Below are 25,617 nucleotides of genomic sequence, written 5' to 3' on the forward strand. Positions count from 1 at the left end.
AGCCACCAGACATTACTATCAGCCTGGCTTCTAAACCTATACTGTTAACCAATACCCTAACTGCCCCAACATTAATATCAAAAGTCAAAGTGAAGTTGCTCAGTCATGTCTGACTCTTTGTGACCCCGTGGACTGTAACCCACCAGGCTCCTCTGTCCATGGGATTCTCCAGGCAAGAATCCTGGAGTGGGTTGCCATTTCCTTCTCCAGGGGATCTTCCTGACCCAGGGACTGAACCCAGGTCTCCTGCACCGCAGGCAAACTCTTTACCATCTGAGCCACCAGGGAAGTCATAGGCAGTTTGTAGGCTATTATTTGGAGCTTATGACTGTTAACAGGGAAGCGACAGCAGGGTTGCAGAGAGGACTGACTGGAGCTGGCATGGCTGGGGCAGGATGTTCAAGTTCATCACAGACAGTCTAAAACAAAACTCTGCTCAGCACCTGGGGGCATCAGGTTCTCCAGCCCCTTCTATATCTGCCACACAGCTATTAACATGAGTATCAATAAAGCAAACTAAAATTATGAAATTTCAAAATCTCCTCAGAAAAATCACAAATTATATTCAAATATATTTTATCTCTTTCTACTCTTTAGAAAAGAAACAAGTACTCTATAGAGATACTGCTAAGTCGCTTCAGTCGTGTCCGACTCTGTGCGACCCCATGATCTGCAGCCCACCAGGCTCCCCCGTCCCTAGGATTCTCCAGGCCAGAACACTGGAGTGGGTTGCCATTTCCTTCTCCAATGCATGAAAGGGAAAAGTGAAAGTGAAGTCGCTCAGTCGTGTCCGACTCTTCTCGACCCCATGGACGACTGCAGCCTACCAGGCTCCTCCGTCCATGGGATTTTCCAGCCAAGAGTACTGGAGTGGGGTGCCATTGCCTTCTCCACTATAGAGATAACATGGGCCTAAAAATCAGGTGTATATAGATTCAAGTTCCATTTCACATTAGTTGGTGACTCCAGGCAACAGAAACTTAGTTTTGTTTATCTGTTTAATATTAAAAATATGCCCTATTTATCTAATAGAGTAATGTGAAGATTAATTGATTAACACGTATAAGTATCAATATCCCAATACAATTTTAGATGTAGCAAGCAGTTAATGAGTTCTCCAATCAATATCCATGTTGATGTTAATTACTAACATATTTCAATAAATAGCATACCTCTTTTTTAATAATAATTTCTTCTCTTTTCTCCATGTTTTCTTGTTCCAGCTTCATTAATTCCCTCTGTATCTTTTGACGCTTCATTTCCAATGACAACTCATGAACATAATCATAATTAATATCTCCGTTGTCAGAATCTTTAAAATAAAAATTCCATTACTTTTCAAAAACTATTATAGTTATCTATACCAAAAATTATAGCAATTTTTTCAACTATTTTTTATACAAATTAAAATCATAGATTCTTTAATAAGAGTAACACACTTCTAAAAAATAAAGAAAAAATATACTGTTTCTACCTGGAGGAGGGCATGGCAATCCACTCCAGTATTCTTGCTGAGAGAATCCCCATGGACAGAGGAACCTGGCGGGCTACAGTCCATGGGGTGACAGAGAGTCAGACACGACCGAGTGATTAAGCACAGTAGCATACTGTTTCTATAAACACTTAAAATTGATATAGCTAATTTCTTTATGAAAAACCAGTCTTAAGGTTCCTAGTTTTCTGTAAGTCATTTTGGGTTGTTTGGGGGTTGGGTTTTTGGTTCGATGGAATTTTTAAAAGATATAATTAAAATACTCAGCTACAAATTCTAAGTATTAAGGCTACCAAAACCTTTAATATTTCATACTGTAAATGATGTGATTCATTATCTCCCTGCTTTTCTTAAAGACTCATTAGTATTAAGGTTATATTAAATGTACAATCCTGTTTCTGTAGTTTTGTTTTTAAATTAATATCATTACTAAAAGTAACTTTAATACTAATGTGTACATGAGCTCATTTCTGAATGATCTATAACATTTTCACTGTAAGTGGTTTGTAGCAGTTCCTTAGATTAGAACTGTCCATCTCTTCAATAGATCTGATACCATGTATCTATTTCTATTTACCCTTTCAAAGAAAAGAATATGAAGATTAAAGAGGGGAAAACAAGGAAGAGTGACGTACAGACTATTTCATTACAAATGCATATAGATGTCTTCAGAGCCAACTGGCACTGTTATCTCTTTGTCATTAATGTCAACAAGCCTAGAGGAGGAAATTTCACTGACTGGTATCCTAACACCTGACCACATTGGGACTGACCACTTACAAACTGAAGAGCCTTCTCAAGTCACACTTTTAGCACTTAAGATCATCATTTCTTAACCTGGGGTAAATAAATACAATGAAGAACTAAAAACAAAGATAAAGGAGTCCTACTTGATTGCTTAAAGCACAAAAATATGGACATCACTGACATTCTTTATATATAAAGAATTCCTACTAATTAAAAGGGAAAATGGTCAAAGGACATGAACAGGCAATTCATAAAAAGAAATGCAGATGATAGAAAAATAAGTCTTTTTTATGTACTAAAGAGCCATTTTCCCCCCTTAATGGTAATATTTGGTACTGGCAAAGGTACAGATAAAAGCCATGTTCATTCTCTGGAGGTAGCAATGTAAACTAATACATCCAGCCTGGACAATAATTTGATAGCCATGAATAAAAGCCTTAAGAACATTCATACCCTTTAATATCACAATTTTACTTTTAGAAATCTATTGCAACTAATAATAGATATAAAAATAAAGCTTTAAATTTATAGTCTTCTACACTGCCGTACAGAAAGATCTCTCCATGTCATACACAAGGTCAAACAACTTCATTTTAACATCTGCGACACATTTCATGATATGAACATATCATAGTTTATTTAACCATTTTCCTTCTGACAATTAGTTTGTTTTCAATATTTTGCTATTATAAACAAGACTTCATTGAACATTGTGATACCTACTTTGGTTTACAAGTGCAAATATTGTCTTTTCAGAACATATTTCTTGAATTAAATTTGCTGGAGTAAGTGTAATTTTTAATTTGCCAAACTATACTTGTTTGTTTGGCAAACAATATATTTTTTTTTCCTGACAAACTATACTATTGCCAAATAGTAGTATATTGCCAGATATATTCAGAATTTGATTATATTAATATTTATATTAATATAATTTATATTATATTTTTATAATATTGCCAAACTATACTCAGAAATTTTGGGGGCTTCCCTGGTGGCTTAGATGGTAAAGAATCTATCTGCAATATAGGAGACCTCAGTTCAATCCCTGGGTCAGGATGATCCCCTGGAGAAGGGAATGGCAACCCAATCCAGTATTCTTGCCCGGAGAATTCCATGGACATAGAAGCCTGGTGGGCTATAGTCCATGGGGTCACAAAGAGTCGGACATGACTAAGAGACCCCACTTTCATACTCAGAAACAGATTTACCAAAGTAAGCTTCCACTTGATAATATTAGTGAGATAATATTTTTTATTATTTAAAAATTATTTTCATTTTTATTTTAATTATTTTAATTTATTATTAAATTATTTTAATTTAATTAACTTAATTATCTCTCACTTCTTCCAGTATGATGGGTGAAGAATGTTATCTATTTTCACCAGTATTTCCCTATAGTAAAGCTGAGCATTTACTGGCCATTTCTATTTCCACTATGAATCACATATTCAATTTTTTTATTTTTTGCCCTCATGTATTTGTGGAAGTTCATTATATGTTAATACAGTGTTTTTACTATATGCCTACACATGACATGTCAAATATTTTCTTTTGTGATCTATTTTTAATAGATGACGTCTATGTTTAGTTAGATACAAAATTTTAAATCCTTATACAATCAAATATTTTATGGATTCTGCATTTTATGCTTATTTTAGGAGAATGTACATACCTCCAAGATTTCCTAAATATGTTCATACATTTTCTCTTCTACTACAATGGTACTTTTGCTTTTTATATTACTGCATTGTATTTTGTAGTAAACAAATATGGTAAGTTTAGAGAACCAAACAAAAAATAACCACTTGGGGAATGGGAGCTGGAAATACATAAAACAACTGGGATGATGAAAAGTTTTACAGGTACATAAGAATCTATATTTGATCCTGTAGGCAATGGGAAATCAGAGAATTTTAAACAGGGGAGTGAAATGAACTAATTTATTCTTTTAGAAGTTCACTCTAACTCACAGAGTGAGAGAAGATATGTATAATATGTATACTGATTAAGAGATTTCATATTCAGACTATATAAACAACGTGCTGTGTGCCTCAGTCATGTCCGACTCTTCGTGACCCTATGGACTGTAGCCTGCCAGGCTCCTCTGTCCATGGGATTCTCCAAGCAAGAATACTGGAGTGGGTTGCCATTTCCTTCTCCAATATAAAGAAAATTCAACAATCAAAAAAAGCAGTAACAATAAAGAAGTAGGCAAAAGTCTATAGAGTTTACAAAACAGGTGGTACAGTGGCCAGTAAATGTGAGAAAACTGTCAACTTATTACTCATTAGGGAAATGTACACTAAAATCACCATAGTAAGAAACAACCACCTATCTCTAGAATGATTATGATGAAAAAGGCAAAAAATACCATAGAAAGGAGAACTATTTTTGACTTGACATTATCTACTGAAGATGAACATATGTAGACTCAATGGCCCAACAATCCTACTCCCAAACATAAACTCAAGAGAAATGAGTACATGTTTATCAAAGGTATGATTAGGAGTAGCAACTTATTCAAAATAGCCCCAAACTAGAAATTAACCAAATGTTTATTGACAGAAAAATGAATAAGTTATGGTATACTCATACAATGAACTACTATATACCAATAAGAATTAATGAACTATAACTATGTTCAAAAATCTCACAAACATATAGTTTTGGCTAAGTATAGAAAGAGTACATGCTAAAGATTTCATTTATGTAGACTTCAAAAACAGACAAAACTAACCCATGGTAGTAAAAATCAAGACAGCAAGTACCTTCAGGAGGTGGAGGCTGGGAAAGTAGTGACTGAAAAAAGGGAGTACGAAGGGGCTTATGGGATATGAGTAATTTTATATGTATTGATGTGTGCTGCTTACACAAGCCTGTTCTATTGGTGAAAATTCAGTAAGTTGTACACATGAATCATGTACTCTTCTGAAAGTTATTATTATACTTTAATAAAAAGAAATCTTTTGTGAAGATTAGTCTGGGGTTCAAGTGGAGAATGATTTAGAAGACAAGACTAACCTCAACGCATGAGGTTAGAGAATTATTTGTAAAACACACTTATAGCCAACAAATAAGTATCTTAAGAACTAGAATATTAGTACTAATAATTTAGAGAAACAGGTGGTTTTGAAAGACACTCAACAGATAGAAATGTTTAGATTTATCTTAAGTGTCTGGGTTGATCAGAAGGACTCTCAATAATGACCTTTAGACTTTCGGGAAACCAGTAGGAAAACTGGTGCCTTTAAGATATGGAACTCAGGTAGAGATATCTAATTGGTAATGCCTCAATTAAGAGCTCTACATATTGGAGTCATTAATATGTAGATGTTAATGATGCCCTGGGAGCATGATTTCATCTGGAGAGAAAAACTGAAAGTGAGGGGGAAAAAAGTTTTGGAAAGTGGGAAGGGGAAACAATTAAAAATTTTTAAAGCAGCTTCTAAAGACAAGTGGGTCTCAAAGAGCAGTATGAGGACTCCCTGAGATCCCCAAGACAATTTCTGGAGTTCCAGAAGATCAAAAGTATTTCCATAATTCTACACTATTTGCCTGGTCCACTCAATCTCTAGAGTATATTGTGGCATTTTCCAGGTGTCACATGATATGTGATATCATTAACAGACTGAATCCAGAAGAAGACACAAAAATCTAGGTATCTTTCATTAAGGTGGTTAAGAAGTTTACTTTAAGAAGTTAAAACGATTTGCAAAAACATTTAAAACATTGCCACCTCCTCCAATTTTTATTTTTGCTTTGCAAAGCATGGCTGTTTTCCATAAAACTGTATGCTAGATTTACTACTGTCAGTTTTATGGAAAACAGCCATGCTTTGCAAAGCAAAAATAAAAATTGGAGGAGGTGGCAATGTTTTAAATGTTTTTCCAAATCATTCTAACTTCTTAAAGTAAACTTCTTAACCACTAACTTCTAAAATGGAAACTACTGAAGCAGATAATCCACAACAAGAAAAGCCCTCCAGGGTCCTTAAAAAGAGCAACAAGTGTCCTGAGACCAAAATGTTTGGGAACTACTCATACAGACCAAACTTCTTCTGAGTCTAGCTAAAATTGCTATTTAGATTGAAAATGCAGAAGGTAAGCACATTAAATGAGGTCAGTCCACTCTCTAACTCTATGCTTCAACATTTCTTCAAACAGAAACTTTTATTTATTTATTTTATTTTTAAACTTTACAAAATTGTATTAGTTTTGCCAAATATCAAAATGAATCCGCCACAGGTATACATGTGTTCCCCATCCTGAACCCTCCTCCCTCCTCCCTCCCCATACCATCCCTCTGGGTCGTCCCAGTGCACTAGCCCCAAGCATCCAATATCATGCATTGAACCTGGACTGGCAACTCGTTTCATACATGATATTTTACATGTTTCAATGCCATTCTCCCAAATCTTCCCACCCTCTCCCTCTCCCACAGAGTCCATAAGACTGTTCTATACATCAGTGTTTCTTTTGCTGTCTCGTACACAGGGTTATTGTTACCATCTTTCTAAATTCCATATATATGCATTAGTATACTATATTGGTGTTTTTCTTTCTGGCTTACTTCACTCTGTATAATAGGCTCCAGTTTCATCCACCTCATTAGAACTGCTTCAAATGTATTCTTTTTAATGGCTGAGTAATACTCCATTGTGTATATGTACCATAGCTTTCTTATCCATTCATCTGCTGACAGAAACTTTTAAACCACAGCGATTTATAATAATCAGAACCTATGAGTTTTAAAATCAAAAGAAAACCTAAGAAACAGCCATGTGAATATTTTGTATGTAAAAGTACTATAAAAGACATTTACTCACCTTTTAAAAGAATTTTACATATAAAAGGCTCTTGCAGTAAAAATCAGTTTAGTTTTTTTAAAGATGAGTCTAGAGCAAAGCGTTGGGAAGGGATAGATAGCACACAAGGGGCCTCTGGAAGGCCAGAGTTTGAAGAGGAAGACAGAAAACCCCACGAGTGACATATGGATGCCAAGGGGAAAGTGTTTCAAGAAGAAAGGTTATGGGATGTGTCACATGCTGCAGGAAGATTACAGGAGAGAGGGACAAGTATGTCTTCATTTATTTAGTAAAAAGGAGGTTACTGTGACCTTAAAGAGCAGTTTTAGTGAAGATGCGCATCAGAAGACGGAATAAACATGAAGTGAAAAGGTACAATTTAGCTGTAAAGTGGGAATAAACAAGGAAATGACTAAAAATAATATGGTGAAAAGAGAAAATGTGCCAAGATGGATCTTAAAGCTAAAAAACAGAATGTAAGATAAATGAATAAGATTGCAGAGGTGGAAGGAAATCAGGGGACTCTAACCTATATTAAGCCTCTTATTAAGAACACGAAGGAAATTTAAAAACTTTAGTGAATAAAAACTAGTTTACAGATGTGCTGGCAGGAAGCTAAGAGAGTCTGTGGATAAAGAGTTACATTATTTGTGTGTTATAAATAGCAAGCAGGAGAAAGGGCTTGGAAGGGTGGAGATTTAAGGATAGGGTTCGAAAGAGCTACTATGAAAAAAGGAGCAAACTGACCTAGGCTTTTCTGAACCATTAAAATATTCAACAATTAGGATGTACTACTGTAATGGAAATACAGAAGTTTCTATTTTTAAAAATAAGTATCCAATGTATTTCAGAATGCTTTTTTCAAAAAAATAATTAAAATGAGAAGGAAAATCTTAAGCGTTAATCCCTTAGAATTTAGAAAAAGCCATTTTTGAACAGTCAAGGTTTGGAATATTTACTGCTATTCTGTAGGAGGTATTACTGTTACTTTTGAAATCCCAATGAACTAATAGAGAAGTTTCCTATTCTTAGAAGCAACTTTTTAACAGACAATACTGTATAAAGATGAAATGGATTTCCTTAAAAAGTACTAATGTTCAAATTGCTGGAGCTAGTGGAGGTGATGAAATTCCAGCTGAGCTATTTTAAATCCTAAAAGATGATGATGTGAAAGTGTTGCACTCAATATGTCAGCAAATTTGGAAAACTCAGCAGTGGCCACAGGACTGGAAAAGGTCAGTTTTCATTCCAATCCCAAAGAAAGGCAATGCCAAAGAATGCTCAAACTATTGCACAATTGCACTCATCTCACACTCTAGCAAAGTAATGCTCAAAATTCTCCAAGCCAGGCTTCAGCAATACGTGAACCGTGAACTTCCAGATGTTCAAGCTGGTTTTAGAAAAGGCAGAGGAACCAGAGATCAAATTGCCAACATCCGCTGGATCATCAAAAAAGCAAGAGAGTTCCAGTAAAACATCTATTTCTGCTTTATTGACTATGCCAAAGCCTTGGACTGTGTGGATCACAATAAACTGTGGAAAATTCTGAAAGAGATGGGAATCCCAGACCACCTGACTTGCCTCTTGAGAAACCTGTATGCAGGTTAGGAAGCAATAGTTAGAACTGGACATGGAACAACAGACTGGTTCCAAATAGGAAAAGGAGTACGTCAAGGCTGTATACTGTCACCCTGCTTATTTATTTAACTTACATGCAGAGTACATCATGAGAAACGCTGGGCTGGAGGAAGCACAAGCTGGAATCAAGATTGCAGGGAGAAATATCAATAACCTCAGATATGCAGATGACACCACCCTTATGGCAGAAAATGAAGAAGAACTAAAGAGCCTCTTGATCAAAGTGAAAGAGGAGAGTGAAAAAGTTGGCTTAAAGCTCAACATTCAGAAAACTAAGATTATGGCATCCGGTCCCATCACTTCATGGCAAACAGATGGGGAAACAGTGGCTGACTTTATTTTCCTGGGCTCCAAAATCACTGCAGATGGTGACTGCAGCTATGAAATTAAAAGATGCTTACTCCTTCGAAGGAAAGTTATGACCAACCTAGATAGCATATTAAAAAGCAGAGACATTACTTTGCCAACAAAGGTCCGTCTAGTCAAGGCTATGGTTTTTCCAGTGGTCATGTATGGATGTAAGAGTTGGACTGTGAAGAAAGCTGAGCACCAAAGAATTGATGCTCTTGAACTGTGGTGTTGGAGAAGACTCTTGAGAGTCCCTTGGACTGCAAGGAGATCCACCCAGTCCATCCTAAAGGAGATCAGTCCTGGATGTTCATTGGAAGGACTGATGTTGAAGCTGAAACTCCAGTACTTTGGCTTGATGCGAAGAGCTGACTCATTGGAAAAGATCCTGATGCTGGGAGGGATTGAGGGCAGAAAGAGAAGGGGATGACAGAGGATGAGATGGTTGGATGGCATCACCGACTCGATGGACATGGGTTTGGCTGGACTCCGGGAGTTGGTGATGGACAGGGAGGCCTGCCGTGCTGCATTTCATGGGGTTGCAAAGAGTCGGACTCGACTGAGCAATTGAACTGAACTCTTAAGGTACTTTTCAAGTATTAGTCTATAAGTTTTCAGGGATATTTCTTAAATATTATAGTAAATAGTTTAGGTTTGCAGTCTCTTGGCTGTCACACATATTCAACTCATCTACTGCAGCTCAAAAGCAGTCACAGAAAATACGTAACCAACGGACATGGCTGTTCTCCAATAAAATTCTACTGCAAAAACAGGTGGTTGGTCCACAAGCTATAATTTCCTAGCCCCTGGACTAAGTTTTTGGCTATCTGATGAGGAAGCAAGTTACATTCTAAAGTCTTTAGTTTTGTCAACTACAGTAGAGTAACAAAGCTGAATTACTAAAATAATTATATAAATCATATTAAAATGCTCAGTGTAACTACAGATGTGAGTTCCCTCTCTCTGTATTTGGTAGTGTGAGACTATAGTGCTCAACTTCTAGATCACAGAAGAGAAGGCAGAACACTCATGGGGTGGAAAACAAATGCTTATTTGTCAAAAGACAATGACTTAAAGGTGATTTTCCTAATTTTCCATGAACAAATCCCCCCGTTATCATCTGATATCACTTTCTTGAAAGATGAAATCCAACAATTTCTTGCAAATAATCTTCCTAGGTCTTTAAGGTTTAAAAATCTCACTTTTAATATTTTATGGAAAACAATAAACATAAATTTCAATTCTCTTAAACCTTGATACTGAGAAACTTAAAGATTGACAAGTGCAATAAATTTCAAAGTAGCATGATGCTTAACAGGTAAGTTCTAGAGAGAACAGCTTTCTTGGCTTTTATTCAGCTACATGCTATTTCCTGCCTTATAACTCAGTAAGACACACAAGTCAATTAGATTCTGAAACAACAGGGAGATCACAGCTAGAAAGTGTTTTGAACCCCACAGAAAAACCTACAAAGTGAACAATCAATACACTGACTATATAAGCAAAGATTTTTGAAACTCACCATCTCTATTAGTTTCCCATTCTACATTTTCTTCTTCACTTTCTGGAGTTCTCTCCTTAGTGATTTTTATGTCTTCCTTTTCCCTATGTCTCCCTCTTGAAGATTCTTTCTAAAAAGTACATACATATATACATATGGGTTATTACATTTATACAAACTACAAGAGGTAGTTACTATAATGCAGAATATTTCTAACTTCATCTTTGTTTCATTAAAGAATCATTTTTGCAAACACTCATCCACTAAGTGGAGGAAGTAACAAATTCTAGAGTATCATCACAATGAAAAGACTGTACTATTATCTATTTTACTAAAAAACAGCAAATGTATGGTTTTTAAAAGATACAATGAAAATCAAATACTTTAATATGCATTTGGTAGTATACTACATATTCAGTTTCTATATGAACATTACAGGGGTAAAGTTTAAAACAGATAAAATACAACAGGAGGAACTGTGATTATATTTTAAAACAACTAGAAAAAGGTTACACTGTTCACAGTAGAGTCTCAAAAATAACTGCTGATCCAGGACGTGTTATATATTACTAACAAACGAGCATTTAAAGACACCTAAAGGTAAATCCAAAGTCATCTAATAATTTTATAAATGCCTTAAAAGAGGGGATTTTCCCTATTTTGGTGTAGTAACTACAATATTTAGAAAAGTTATCTTTATATTGCAGCCGCAAAGCGAAAAAGTTTAACATTTTATTCCAGGTATAACAGTAGCCTACACACAAAGCAGGATAATAGTAATTCAGCTTGTAAAATTTAATGAAATATCCTATTATTTAAGATGAAAACTTGAAACCACATTTTACTAAGTGGAAAGAAAACATAACCTGTGTCATGGAATTCTCACCTTCCCATCACAGTGTCTCACTTTTATTAAGACTAAATCTTGACTATGAAAGACACTAATACACAAGGATATTAAGTGCTGTAAATTCTTTCCGGGCATTACCAGACATAAAATTTGGCTGCCTACAACACAAATTAACTTTTCTTTGTCTTCTTTTTAAAGAACTCTAGTGCCCCTAAATTTTATTTATTTAAGTAGGAAGTCATGTTTTAAGTATTACTTGCTAAATGACATATATAGTTGCTGATACAACAGAGGCTGACAAATATTAAAAGACTATATAACAGAACCAGTCACGACAAAATGGTGAAAGATCAAAAAAAGAAAAGGAAAAAATAAATGCAGTCCTATCTGTACATGAGATAAAAGGAGAAAAAGGAACACCATCTATTTTTACTCTTAAAATATATTGTGGAATATTAATGAAGAATTATTCTATATGCCATGCAACTTTTGAATGTTCTGTGAATTAAACCCACATACAAATGTGTGTATATAAATATATTTATGTAAATATTTAATAACATTTACCCTACATATTGAAATTATACAATTTTTGCATTGCCTATTGTTTTCCAGTATGACTCTAATACTGTCTCCAAAGATCATATATAACTGTTATTAAGTACTAGGGTAGGCTTCAATATGTGGTGGAATTTCAAGTTAGGAGATATGCTTTTGCCTAAAACTTTGTCACTATCTCACCTCAAATCAAAATCCTATGGACAGAGGAGCCTGGTGGGATACAGTCCATGCGGTGGCAAAGAGTTGGAAATGACTGATGGATTAAGCACACCTCAAATCATAACAGAGGAAACAATTTTGATAATACCTAAGGCTCAGGTCATCTTTTAAAATGTTGTATTTCCTCATTTTTTCCTCTTCAAACAACAGTGTATAACTTATTAGGCATGTTATTCCTTGTAAAATAAAATTATTTCTCTCCTCTTGTCATATTCAAATGTAAGGGGTCTGCCATTGCTTGTCTCATGTAGTACAGAATGGTTTGCTCTACAACTTCTTGTATTTCTTGAATAGAATGGTTTGTCATCTTGCTACTCTTAAATACAAATTACAAGTACAACCATTTGATTATTATGTATTCTAAATTAATCATTCTGGAACATGTACATGCTGAAATATTTGTTAAAGAACCGCAATATTTTAGCCAATACCTATGAGATGAGATATTTTATGAATTCAGAATTATTTGGATTTCAAAATATACTAAGTAACAATGCCAACAGGGTCTGGAGCAGCAACCTGTGATCAAACATTCTGTTATTTTTGCAGCAAAATATATGAATTCACCAACTGGATAAAGGCTATATAATAAGCTTCTTAACAATTAAGATCTGGTTTTGTTGCCAAATAAGTCTTTACCTAACTTAGGAAAAATGTTTCTTTTAGTAAAAGTCTTTTACGTTTCAGAAATGCAGTAAATAATTGTGAACTTTTACTTTCACTTTATTTCTACTTTATATCACTCATATTTAGTTCTTAAACATTGTATGTATGGACAGATTATATTTATTACAAATTTTATTTCTAGCTAGTAAGGAGCCATTAACAAGATTATGATTTGAAAAGAAGTATTGAGGCTAAAAGAACAGAAAGACAATATTACTAATATAATAAGTGATTAGCAACCATAATAATAAAATAATAGGGGTCCTTGAAGGAACATAATCCAACCTCATACCCCATGTAGAAAATTTTTTCCTAAATTTTGTGTAGTTGTACAAGTTTTCTATTATAAGAATTTCAGGGGAAAAAAGTTACTCCCAAGGTCTCCACTGATAGTTCTCCACTACTGCATTGCTCCCATTTTTAGACAGTTCTAAACATTAGAAAATTATTTCATATACAGATCACAACTTTCTTATATTGCTACCTCTCCAGAATGTCTACTGATTGGAACTACTTTTGACCTCTACAATCATGTAAAAAATCAATTTACATGATTTGACATCTAAATCATGTAAAATCTAGTAATTCTTCCACATTACTAGAAAGTGGAATACTAGTACTAAATCTTTTCAATATCTTCTTATATCAGGACAAAAGTACTCTTCACACTGATCATATATTAACATTTCATATTTTCATACCCTTTACTACTCTCTCATTTTCTCTGACACACTAATCTTGCAATGTTGCTTCAATAAAATGTGATAACTAAAATTAATTTAGTCTTGCCAGAGTAGCATTGAGTATATAGCTTCTACCTCTCCCAGTACAGAATCGAAATTATTCTTGTGTTAATGAACTTGTTTTTTGGGGGAAAGGTGTTTGGAGGAGGGAGAGGTGTTTTGGGTGGAGTTTAAATAAATTATAATTTTAAAAGCTATATAAATGTAAACTACAATTTCACATATAATGAAGCCTGTGTGTTGCACAGTCGTGTCCAACTCTTTGCAACTCCATGGACTGTATATAGCTTGCCATCTCCCTCTCCAGGGTATCTTCCCAATCCAGGGATTGAACACAGGTCTCCTGCATTGCAGGCAGATTCTTAACCCACTGAGTTACCACGGAAGCCCCATCAAAATGAAGCCTAGAAATAGGGTAAACTTCAGGGCTGGGTAAAGTAGTAATACAGTGAAATCATTGGAGATCAAATTTTCTTACTGTTTTTCTCCTTTCTCACAACACTGCTATTCCTATTGTTGACTTCACATGAAGGCACATTTCTTTTACCACAAGGACAAGCAATCTAGATTCACCCAGTATGCGCCTTTCTCCAATCAAAAAATAATGTTTTCTTTTAGTCTAAATAAGCCAACTTCAGTCACATGGCCACATCTGAATCAATAATTAATAAAGATAACAGCCACCAGCTAAATCAATTAGGCCTGGTTCCTAAGTCAACTGAATTAGCAAGGAGAATGGGATTGTTATGACTGCTGCTACTGCTGCTAAGTCGCTTTAGTCATGTCCGACTCTGTGCAACCCCACAGACGGCATCCCACCAGGCTCCCCCGTCCCTGGGATTCTCCAGGCAAGAACACTGGAGTGGGTGCCATTTCCTTCTCCAGTGTGTGAAAGTGAAAAGTCAAAGTGAAGTCGCTCAGTTGTGTCCAACTCTTAGCGACCCCATGGACTAGCAGCCCACCAGGCTCCTCCATCCATGGGATTTTCCAGGCAAGAGTGCTGGAGTGGGGTGCCATGACCAATGAGGGTCCAGCAGTGAATCTGGGGTCAATTCCCCAAATAGCAATGCAGCTTCAAAACGAAAAAGCGAATGGATTCTGGGAAGTTCAAAGTAATTTACACTATACCTTTGGAACTACACTTTACTTCCTCAAAGTACTGTACAATACAACACTTTTGAGAGGACTCTTGAGAGTCCTTGGACTGCAAGGAGATAAAACCAGTCAATCCTAAAGGAAATCAACCCTGAATATTCATTGAAGGACTGATGTTGAAGCTGAAGCTCCAATACTTTGGCCACCTGATGCAAACAGCTGACTCACTGGAAAAGACCCTGATGCTGGGAAAGATTGAAGGCAGGAAGAGAAGTAAGAGAGTAAGATGGTTGGATGGCACCCCTGACTCAATGGGCATGAGTTTAAGCAAACTCCAGGAGATGGTGAAGGACAGGGAAGTCTGGCGTGCTGCAGAAGTTTATGGGGTTGCAAAGAGTCGGACATGACTGATGGACTGACCACAACACTTCTGACAACCGCAGAGGCCATAAAAGTAAAAAAATATACTTTCCAACCTACTGAAGATTTTCTTTGTTCACCTTTACTAATGCATTTCGGACCCTCATTCTAAGGTCATTTTCCATCTTCCTGATGTATATCCTTTTAGAAATTATGTAATCAAAGTTTCCTAGTAATCAACACCCTCAATTTTACCAAAAATTTTCTTTATTATATCTTCATTCTTGAAAAACAGTTTTTCTGGGCAAATAACTATGGGTTCACATATTCATCTCAGCTTTGAAAATATCATTCCACTGTATTTTGGCTTCTATTGTTGTTACTGATGTTGCCCATCATCCCTTTGTAGAAAGATCTGCCTTTTATCTTTGGGTGTTTCCAATATTTTCTCTATGCCTCTCATGTTCTGCAGTTTTAATACTCTACTTGATGATATGTATTGTGCTTTCTGTATCTGCAGGCATATGTCTCATCAATTATGGAAAATTCTCAGCCACTATTTCTTTCAACACTGCCTTTCCCATATTCTATTCCCCTCCCCCAAGGATTCCAATTAGATGTACATTAGATTTACTAAGTTTTTCACCCACAATTATGAATTTCTTATATATTTTTTATAACCTTGTCTTTATAGGCTACATTCTGGATAAACTCTTCAACACCACTTTCCAACTCACCAATTCTCTGTTTGGAGATTATGGTTCTCACCCTAAGGTTTTCAAACCTTTTCAGTTGGGACACTTTTGACCAAGGCTGAAAACTTAAATGAACAATGCTTCATTGTGGCTTCTGGCCTGAACACAAGCCCAACAACTTAGCTCACTATATGCCTTTTAGGATACACATAACTGACATTTTGAAATTTTAAAATGATTCACAGATGTGAAATTTTGGATTATTTCAACATTATAGAAATATGGACAGCAAAGAAATTTAGATCTATACTTAGGAAACTATATTTTATTTGTACTATACTGAAGAAAAATCCCATAATAGGGTTATCAGAGGTTTTCTTTTATGAAGAAAAAGAAAACCTAGCTTGTCTCAGAATAAGCAGAGTCACAAATAAATAAGATTATAAACTTCAAAAAACATTCAACAGATAACAAAGATCAGGTCATCTTCAAACACCACATTTTAAAAATACAAACGGGAGAGGACAATTATTAATATCTTTGTAACTATGTACCTAATAATATTGCACTGAACAGCACAAACAGGGACAGGGAGAGAACTAGATAGAAACACACTGCTACTAAGATACTTTAAAAGGCATCCTCAGTGTTCCAGTTCAAGATAGCAGAGTAGAACGATGTACGCTTATATCCCCCTGTGAGAGGACCAAAATCACAGCAAGCTGTTGAACAACCATTGACAGGAGGATGCTGGAACCCTCCAAAAAATGATACCCCAAAGTCTATCAAGTCTAAAGACAAAGAAGCTACAATGAGATGGTAGGAGGGGCACCGACATGATAAAATCCCATACACACCGGGTGGGCAACCCACAATCTGGAGAACGATAATACCTAAGAAATTTTCCCACTGTTGTCAAGGTTCTGAGCCCCATGTCAGGCTTCCCAGCCTGGGGATCTGGCAAAAGGACAGGGAATCTCCAGGGAATCTTGACTTTGAAGGTCAGTGGAATGTGCTTACAGGATTTCCACAGTACTGGGGAAAACAGAGACTCTACTCTTGGAGGGCAGCACAAACAAAATCCTGTGTGCATCAAGACCCAGATGAAAGGAGCAGTGATCCCACAAGAGGCTGAACCAGATCTACCTGCTAGTCCTGGAGGGTCTCCTGTGGAGGCGTGCATCGGTAGGTGCTCACCACAAGGACTGGGGCACTGGCAGCAGTTCTGGAAGGGGCCCCTTTGCATAATCCTCTTGGAGGTGGCCATCAACCCTAACACAGAGCCTCTAGACCCCAGGGCTGGGTCACCTCAGGCTAAACAACTAACAGGAAGGGAGCACAGTCTCACCCATCAGTTCAGTTCAGTGGCTCAGTCGTCTGACTCTGCAACCCCATGGATGCAGCACACCAGGCTTCCCTGTCCATCACCAACTCCCACAGCCTACTCAAACTCATGTCCACCGAGTTGGTGATGCCATCCAAGCATCTCATCCTCTGTCATCCGCTTCTCCTCCTGCCTTCAGTCTTTTCCAGCATCAGAGTCTTCTCCAATGAGTCAGTTCTTCACATCAGGTGGCCGAAGTATTGAGTTTCAGCTTCAGGATCAGTCCTTCCAATGAATATTCAGGACTGATTTCCCTTAGGACTGACTGGTTTATCTTCCTGCTGTCCAAGGGACTCTCAAGAATCTTCTCCAACACCACAGTTCAAAAGCATCAATTTTTCGGCACTCAGCTTTCTTTATGATCCAACTCTCACATCCATAGATGACTACTGGAAAAACCATAGCTTTGATTATACAGACCTTTGTTGGTAAAGTAATGTCTCTGCTTTTTAATATGTTGTCTAGGTTTGTCACAGCTTTTACTGAGTATGGCCCTGCCCATCAGAACAAGACCCAGTTTTCCCCACCACCAGTGCCCCCATCAGGACTCTTATACAAGCCTTCTAGTCATCCTCTCAGCCGCTGCCTGTGACCTCAGGCATCGGGTAGCTCCTCTAGGCCGCTGCCCCTGACCTTGGACGTGGTAGCTCAAACTACCACACAATTGCACTCATATCACATGCTAGCAAAGTGATGCTTAAAATTCTCCAAGCCAGGCTTCAGCAATACGTGAACCGTGAACTTCCAGATGTTCAAGCTGGTTTTAGAAAAGGCAGAGGAACCAGAGATCAAATTGCCAACATCTGCTGGATCATCAAAAAAGCAAGAGAGTTCCAGAAAAACATCTATTTCTGCTTTATTGACTATGCCAAAGCCTTGGACTGTGTGGATCACAATAAACTGTGGAAAATTCTGAAAGAGATGGGAATCCCAGACCACCTGACTTGCCTCTTGAGAAACCTGTATGCAGGTCAGGAAGCAACAGTTAGAACTGGACGTGGAACAACAGACTGGTTCCAAATAGGAAAAGGAGTATGTCAAGGCTGTATATTGTCACCCTGCCTATTTAATTTATATGCAGAGTACATTATGAGAAATACTGGGCTGGAGGAAGCACAAAGCTGCAATCAAGACTGCCGGGAGAAATACCAATAACCTCAGATATGCAGATGACACCACCCGTATGGCAGAAAGTGAAGAAGAACTAAAGAGCCTCTTGATCAAAGTGAAAGAGGAGAGTGAAAAAGTTGGCTTAAAGCTCAACATTCAGAAAACGAAGATTATGGCACCCGGTCCCATCACTTCATGGCAAATAGATGGGGAAACAGTGGCTAACTTTATTTTTCTGGGCTCCAAAATCACTGTAGATGGTGACTGCAGCCATGAAAGAGAAACAATATATAAATCCAAAAGCTTACTCTGAAAATAAACTACTGACTAACCTAATGAAGAAAACAGGGAGAAAATAACAAGTATTCAAAATCCTCTGACAATGTGAAAACAGTTATTAGAACAGAGAAAAAGGAAAAATGTGACTTCACACAACTCTATGCAAACTAGTTTAAAAGTCTATTCAAAATACACAATTTTCTAAAAAAAATATTTAACAAAACTGACTGAAAGACCAAAAGTCTATTCATTTCCATTGGAAAAATAAATTCTTAAAAATAAAGAACTTCTTCATACAATAGTACCAGACTCAGGTGGTTTCACATAGGAATTCTACCAAATCTTTCAAGAGCAGAAAATCACAATACCACTTAAGATATTATTAGAGCAACTACTATGTATAAAATAGATAACTAATGAGAACCTCCTGTGTAGCACAGGCACCTCTACTCAATGCTCTGGTAACCTAAACAGGATGGAAATCCAAAAAAAGAGGGGATATATGTACAGGCTTCCCCGGTGGCTCAGCTGGTAAAGAATCCACCCGCAACGCAGGAGACCTGGGTTTGATCCCTGGGTTGGGAAGATCCCTTGGAGAAGGGAATAAATGGCTACCCACTCCAGTATTCTCACTTGGAGAATTCCATGGACTATATAGTCCATGGGTGGGATCACACAGAGTCAGAGGTGACTCAGCAACTTTCACTCTCATATATACAGCTAATTCATTTTGCTGTACAGCAGAAACTGAAACAACACTGTAAAGCAACTTCAGTAGAATACACACTCTTCTCAAGCTCACAAAGAATACTCGCCAATGTGGGCCACATTCTGGACCATAAAACAAACTTTTAAAAGAATAAAAATCATATAATGTCTAATCTCAAACCACAATGGAATTAAACTTGAAATCAATAACAGGAAGATGGCTGGATAATTCCAAAATATGTGGAGATTAAATAAAATACTTCTACTTAACACATGGGTCAAAGAAGAAATCTCAAGAGAAAATTCAAAATATTTCAAACTAAATGAAAATACAATTCAATTTCTCTAAATTTGTGTAATGAAGTGAAAACTGTTGAGAGAAATTTATAGCATTGAATTCATATAGTAGAAATGAAGAAAGTTCTAAAATCAATAATCTAAGTTTCTACCTTAGAAAACTAGAAAAAGAGCAACTGAAATCTAAAGTAGAAGAAAAACAACAAGTAGAGCAAAAATCAGTAACAATGAATATAGGAAATCAATGGGGAAAAAAAAAATCAACCAAAGTCATTTCTTTGAAAAGATCCAAGTTTCTATACAAGCTAAGAAAAAAAGAAGAGAAAAATTACCAACATCAGAAACAAAAAGAGACATCAATACAGATTCCAAGGATATTTAAAGAATAAAGCAATACTATAAACAATGCTATGCCCACAAATCTGATAACCTAGACGAAATGGACTAATTACTTGAAAGACATAATCTGCCAAAACACACACGTCAACCATAAACAATCTGAACAGAATTATATCTATTAAAGAAACTGAGTTAATAGTAAATCTTTCAAAACCTAAAGCACCAAACCCATACGGGTTCATGTGTGAATTCCATCAAGCATTTAAGAAAGAAATTATACCAATTCTCTACAATCTCTTCCAGAAGACAGAAGCAAAGGGAATACTTTCTGAATTATTCTAAGGATAGCATTAGTATCTAAGTATTTGATACCAAAACCAGATGAAGACATAACAACAACAACAACAAAAACACACAATTATTTCTCATGGACATCAATGTAAAAACCCTAAACATATTAGCAAAATATAAGCAAATAAAATCCAACAACATGTAAAAATAATTATACACCACAACCAAGTGAGATTTATACCAGATATGCAAGGGTGGTTCAACATTCAAAAATCAATCAAGGTAATCCATCACATTAACAGACTAATAAGAAAGAAAAGAAAAGATGACATGATCATATCAATAAACATAAAAGGTATTTGACAAAATGCAACACTCACATTTGTGATTAAAAATCCTTAGCAAACTAAAAAGGGAACTTCTTCAACTTGATAAAGAACATCTATACAGAGCCTACAGTTACCATTATATTTAATGGTGAGAAGTTTTCTTCCAGTAGGATTGCTAACATGTTTCTCTCACCATGTCTTTTCCCCATCATAATGGAAGTCCTAGCTAATGCAATAAAAGAAAGAAAGTATACAGATTGAGAAGGAAAAAATATGTGTCTTTGTTCACAGATGACATGACTGTCTATGTAGAAAGAATCAACAAATCTGTGGGTTGCTTTGAATAGCACAGGTATTTTAAGAATACTAATTCTTCCAATCCATGAGTACAATGTATCTTTCCATTTGTGTTGTCTTCAATTCCTTTCATCAATGTCTTAACAGTTTTCAGTGTATAGATCTTTTACTTCCCTGGTTAGATTTATTTCTATGTATTTTAATCTTTGTGATCCAGCTGTAAATAGGTTTTTAATTTCTCTAATAGATCATTAGTGTATAGAAATGCTACAGATTTCTGTATACTCATATCCTGCAACTTTACTGAATTTGTTCATTAGTTCTAACGGCTTTCTGATGGATCTTTAGGGTTTTCTATATATACTACCATGTCACTTGCAAATAGTCAGGTATATGTGTGTGTATGTATGTTGGTATACTGAAGTGGCAGGATAATCCAATCATTTAGTTTCTAGGTTACCTATAGAGAAACAAGTAGAGAGATCAAGAAGATAAAAGGTAGATTTTTCTGAATGTAACCCATTCTGTAGATTTAACTGTGAAACCATGAGGTCCTCATTAGAGCAGTAGGAATCAGTCTCATAACTTTGAAACCACGGAAATGTTCTACATATTTAACAAAATTTAAAAAAACCCTAAAACTAAAATCAAACTGTAATGAATCAACTCAACCACATCATATTTGTGGTTTAACCACACAGACTGCTCAAGTGACTTAAAATACAATAATTTGCACTTTGCTGTACAGCAGAAACACACTGTAAGTTAATGAAAATTAATTTTTTAAAAATACAATAATCTGACTATCTATCCCTAACAAATTCATGGGGCAGGAAGATCCCCTGGAGAAGGGATAGGCTACCCACACCAGTATTCTTAGGCTTTCCTGGTGATTCAGATGGTAAAGAATCTGCCTGCAATGCGAAAGACCTGGGTTGGATACCTGGGTTGGGAAGATCCCCTGGAGGAGGACATGGCAACCCACTCCAGTATTCTTGCCAGAAAAATTCCCATGGACAGAGGAGCCTTATCAGGCTACAGTCCATGGGGTCGCAAAGAGTCAGACACTACTGAGTGACTAAGCACAGCATCCCTAACATCAATTTCACAGATATTTCCCCCATGGGTTATAGTCTAAGAACTACAAAGATCTTAAACTGTTCTAAGTAATCGTATTATTAGTAACACTATTGTTAATTATTCTGTAACTATTAAAAAGTAAGATAATGCAAATGAATGTCAGCAGCGACTAAAATCTTTAGCACAAAAGTGATACAACTATAAAATCAAAGAATTAGGTAAAAGCCTTTCAATTCTAAATTTGAATTATTTGAATTTGTGCTTGTTTGCAAGTTTTTAAAGAGTACTTTTAAAAAGTACTTGTACTTTTGTACTTCTCAGTTGAAATGCAATGAAAAGTCCTAAAAAATGACTAAGTTAGTGGTTTCCAAGTAGTGGTCCTGAAATACCGTCCCCCAATAAAAGAACCTGGACTATAGGGGAAAATGGCTGACTGAACAGAGGGTATAAAATACACAAAATGAGCTGCAAACATCTTAACAGAAACAAAGAAACTATCAAGGACTACTGAAGCTGTGTCAATATACGGCAGGATATATTAATAATTGGACTTCATCAAAATTAAAAGATATCTTAAAAGACACGACCAAGGAAATGAAAAACCAAGTCACAATACTGGGAAACAGCTCCCTTGGTTGCTCAGCTGGGAAAGAACCCGCCTGCTAATGCAGAAGACACAAGAGACTTGAGTTCCACCCCTGAGTAAGGAAGATCCCCTGGAGAAAGATACAGCAACCTGCTGCAGTATTCTTGTCTGGAAAATTCCATGGACAGAGGAGCCTAGTGGTGGAGTCAGGCAGAGAGTCAGACACAACTGAGTGCACATACACACACACGTACCAGGAAATATATTTGCAGTACATATATCTTCCATATGACTGGTGTTATTCAAAACATATAAGAACCATAAATCTGTATAAGACAAACAGCACAACTTATAAGCAAAAGATGGAAACAGACACTTCACCAAAAAAAAGGCAATAAACACATGAAAAGATGCTCAACATCACTAAACACAGAGAAATGCAGATTAAAACCACTAGATACCTAGCAGAACAATGTCAAGTGTTGGCCAAAATGTAGAGCAACTGAAACTCCCATACACTACGGGCTGAGATGTAAAATGAAATAACCATTAGGGAAAACTATCTGGCAGTTTCTTATAAAGCTAAAAGTACACATGACGTAAGACTCAGCAATTCCACTTTTAGGTATTTACCCACAGAAAACATACATCCACACAAAGACCTGTACACAAATGTTAATAGAAGCTTTATTCATAATAGCCAAAAACTAGAAAACAACTCTTAAGTATCCATCAACTGGGGAATGGATAAACAAATTCTGTTTATCCATTTGTCCCATTACATCCGTATAATAGGACACCAGTCCACAATAAAAGGAATAAACTGTTGACACAAACTACAACATGGCTGCATTTCGAAAGTATTATGCTAAAGGAACCAAGATACAAGAATATATAACATCTGACTCCATATAATGAGAGACCAGAGGTTGTCAGGAGCCTGGTTTGGGAGGAAACTGACTCTAAAAGGACATGAAGATAGGTTCTGGAGTTGATGGAAATGCTCATATCTTGACTGTGGTGGTGGTTATACAGCTGTGTACATTTGACAAGACTCAAATGGTACACTTTAAATAAATACATTTTATTCTTTGCAAATTATTCACAGCAAACTTTTTAAGAGCTCAGGATCTAATACCAAGACCTCCCACAAGCTAAGGAAGGAACATTTGAGCAAAAAAAAAAAAAGAATAAAAGAATAGTAGCAGTCTTTTGGACTGTGAAGAAGGCTGAGCACCCAAGAATTGATGCTTTTGAACTGTGGTGTTGGAGAAGACTCTTGAGAGTCCCTTGGACTGCAAGGAGATCCAACCAGTCCATTCTGAAGGAGATCAGCCCTGGGATTTCTTTGGAGGGAATGATGCTAAAGCTGAAACTCCAGTACTTTGGCCACCTCATGAGAAGAGTTGACTCATTGGAAAAGACTGGGATGCTGGGAGGGATTGGGGGCAGGAGGAGAAGGGGACGACAGAGGATGAGATGGCTGGATGGCATCGCTGACTCGATGGACATGAGTCTGAGTGAACTCCGGGAGTTGGTGATGGACAGGGAGGCCTGGCGTGCTGCAATTCATGGGGTAGCAAAGAGCCTGACATGACTGAGCGACTGATCTGATCTGATCTCTGATCTGAGCAGTCTTAGATTAAGTCAGAGACATCAATAAGAACTCATGTTTAGCTCAATACAGATAAAGACTGTTACTAGTAATATTTATAGATATATGGATATAAATCAGTTAGTATACACACATGTATTTCTTTGCTCTGTCAGCTGAGAGGGCCTAAAAGGAAGACCAATCCAGCAGGAACAAGCACACCTAGCACCCAGATTTTTGCTCTCTCCTAGCCATCAGAGAGGGCAATGGCACCCCACTCCAGTACTCTTGCCTGGAAAACCCCATGGATGAGGAGCCTGGAAGGCTGCAGTCCATGGGGTCGCTGAGGGTCAGACACGACTGAGCGACTTCACTTTCACTTTTCACTTTCATGCACTGGAGAAGGAAATGAAAACCCACTCCAGTGCTCTTGCCTGGAGAATCCCAGGGACGGGGGAGCCTGGTGGGCTGCCGTCTCTGGGGTCGCACAGAGTCGGACAAGACTGAAGTGACTTAGCAGCAGTAGCAGCAGCAGCCATCAGCGAAAAACCCTGTGCTACCAATACAAATAGGCCCACATGGAAACTAAAGACACCAGCTGACTACCAGCATCCACAACCAGACATGTGGGTACAGAAACTTCCAAATGACTCCCACCTCCAGCATTCTAGTACTTTACTGAGGTTACAGACATAAAGGAAGAGGTAAGTCATGCTTACTGTATCCTTTCTGATTTCCTGACAGAATACATGAACAAAACAAATGGTTGTTTTACACCAAGGTTTGCTAACTGGAACTCCTTTTAATGCTATCAAAGAAGTATTTGCAGATCATGCAAGACTAAAAAACATACTAATTTTTTATATAAAATAAACGTTTTTATCTACACTTAAAAATTACCATAATCATTCCTGTACTATACATTATCAAAGTCTTCAGTTCAGCTGCTCAGTATTGTCTGACTCTTTGTGACCCCATGGACTGCAGCCAGGCCTCCCTGTCCATCAGCAATTCCTGGAGCTTGCTCCAACTCATGTCCATTGAGTCCGTGATGTCATCCAACCATCTCATCCTCTGTCATCCCCTTCTCCTCCTACCTTCAGTCTTTCCCAGCATCAGGGTCTTTTCAAATGAATCAGTTCTTTGCATCAGGTGGCCAAAGTATTGGAGCTTCAGCTTCAGCATCAATTCTTCCAATGAATATTCAGGACCAATTTCCTTTAGGATGGACTGGTTGGATCTCCTTGCAGTCCAAGGGACTCTCAAGAGTCTTCTCCAACACCACAGTTCAAAAGCATCAGTTCTTTGGCGCTCAGCTTTCTTTATAGTCCAACTCTCACATCTATACATGATCACTGGAAAAACCATAGCCTTGACTAGACAGACCTTTGTCGGCAAAGTAATGTCTCTGCTTTTTAATATGCTGTCTAGGTTGGTCATAACTTTCCTTCCAAGGGGCAAGAGTCTATTTCATGGCTGCAATCACCATCTGCAGTGATTCTGGAGCCCCCCACCCCACCCCAAATAAAGTCTCTCACTGCTTCATTGTTTCCCCATCTATTTGCCATGAAGTGATGGGACCAGATGCCATGATTTTAAAG

General features: G+C 37.0%; 1 protein-coding gene across 5 annotated transcripts in view; it reads right to left on the reverse strand.

The window, feature by feature from the left end:
- The window catches only part of ZC3H13 (zinc finger CCCH-type containing 13), a 102,358-nt gene that overhangs the window by 60,870 nt on the left and 15,871 nt on the right, over nucleotides 1-25,617 (reverse strand). For all 5 annotated transcript variants that reach the window (XM_005896746.3, XM_070380278.1, XM_070380277.1 and 2 more), the window contains exons 5-6: nucleotides 10,555-10,663; nucleotides 1,173-1,312 (exon numbers count right to left, since the gene is read on the reverse strand). In XM_005896746.3, coding sequence (XP_005896808.1) covers nucleotides 1,173-1,312; nucleotides 10,555-10,663 — 249 coding nt within the window. The remainder of the gene's footprint in view (nucleotides 1-1,172; nucleotides 1,313-10,554; nucleotides 10,664-25,617) is intronic.

This window comes from Bos mutus, chromosome 12 (genome assembly GCF_027580195.1).
Source record: "Bos mutus isolate GX-2022 chromosome 12, NWIPB_WYAK_1.1, whole genome shotgun sequence".
NCBI classification, from domain to species: Eukaryota; Metazoa; Chordata; class Mammalia; order Artiodactyla; family Bovidae; genus Bos; species Bos mutus.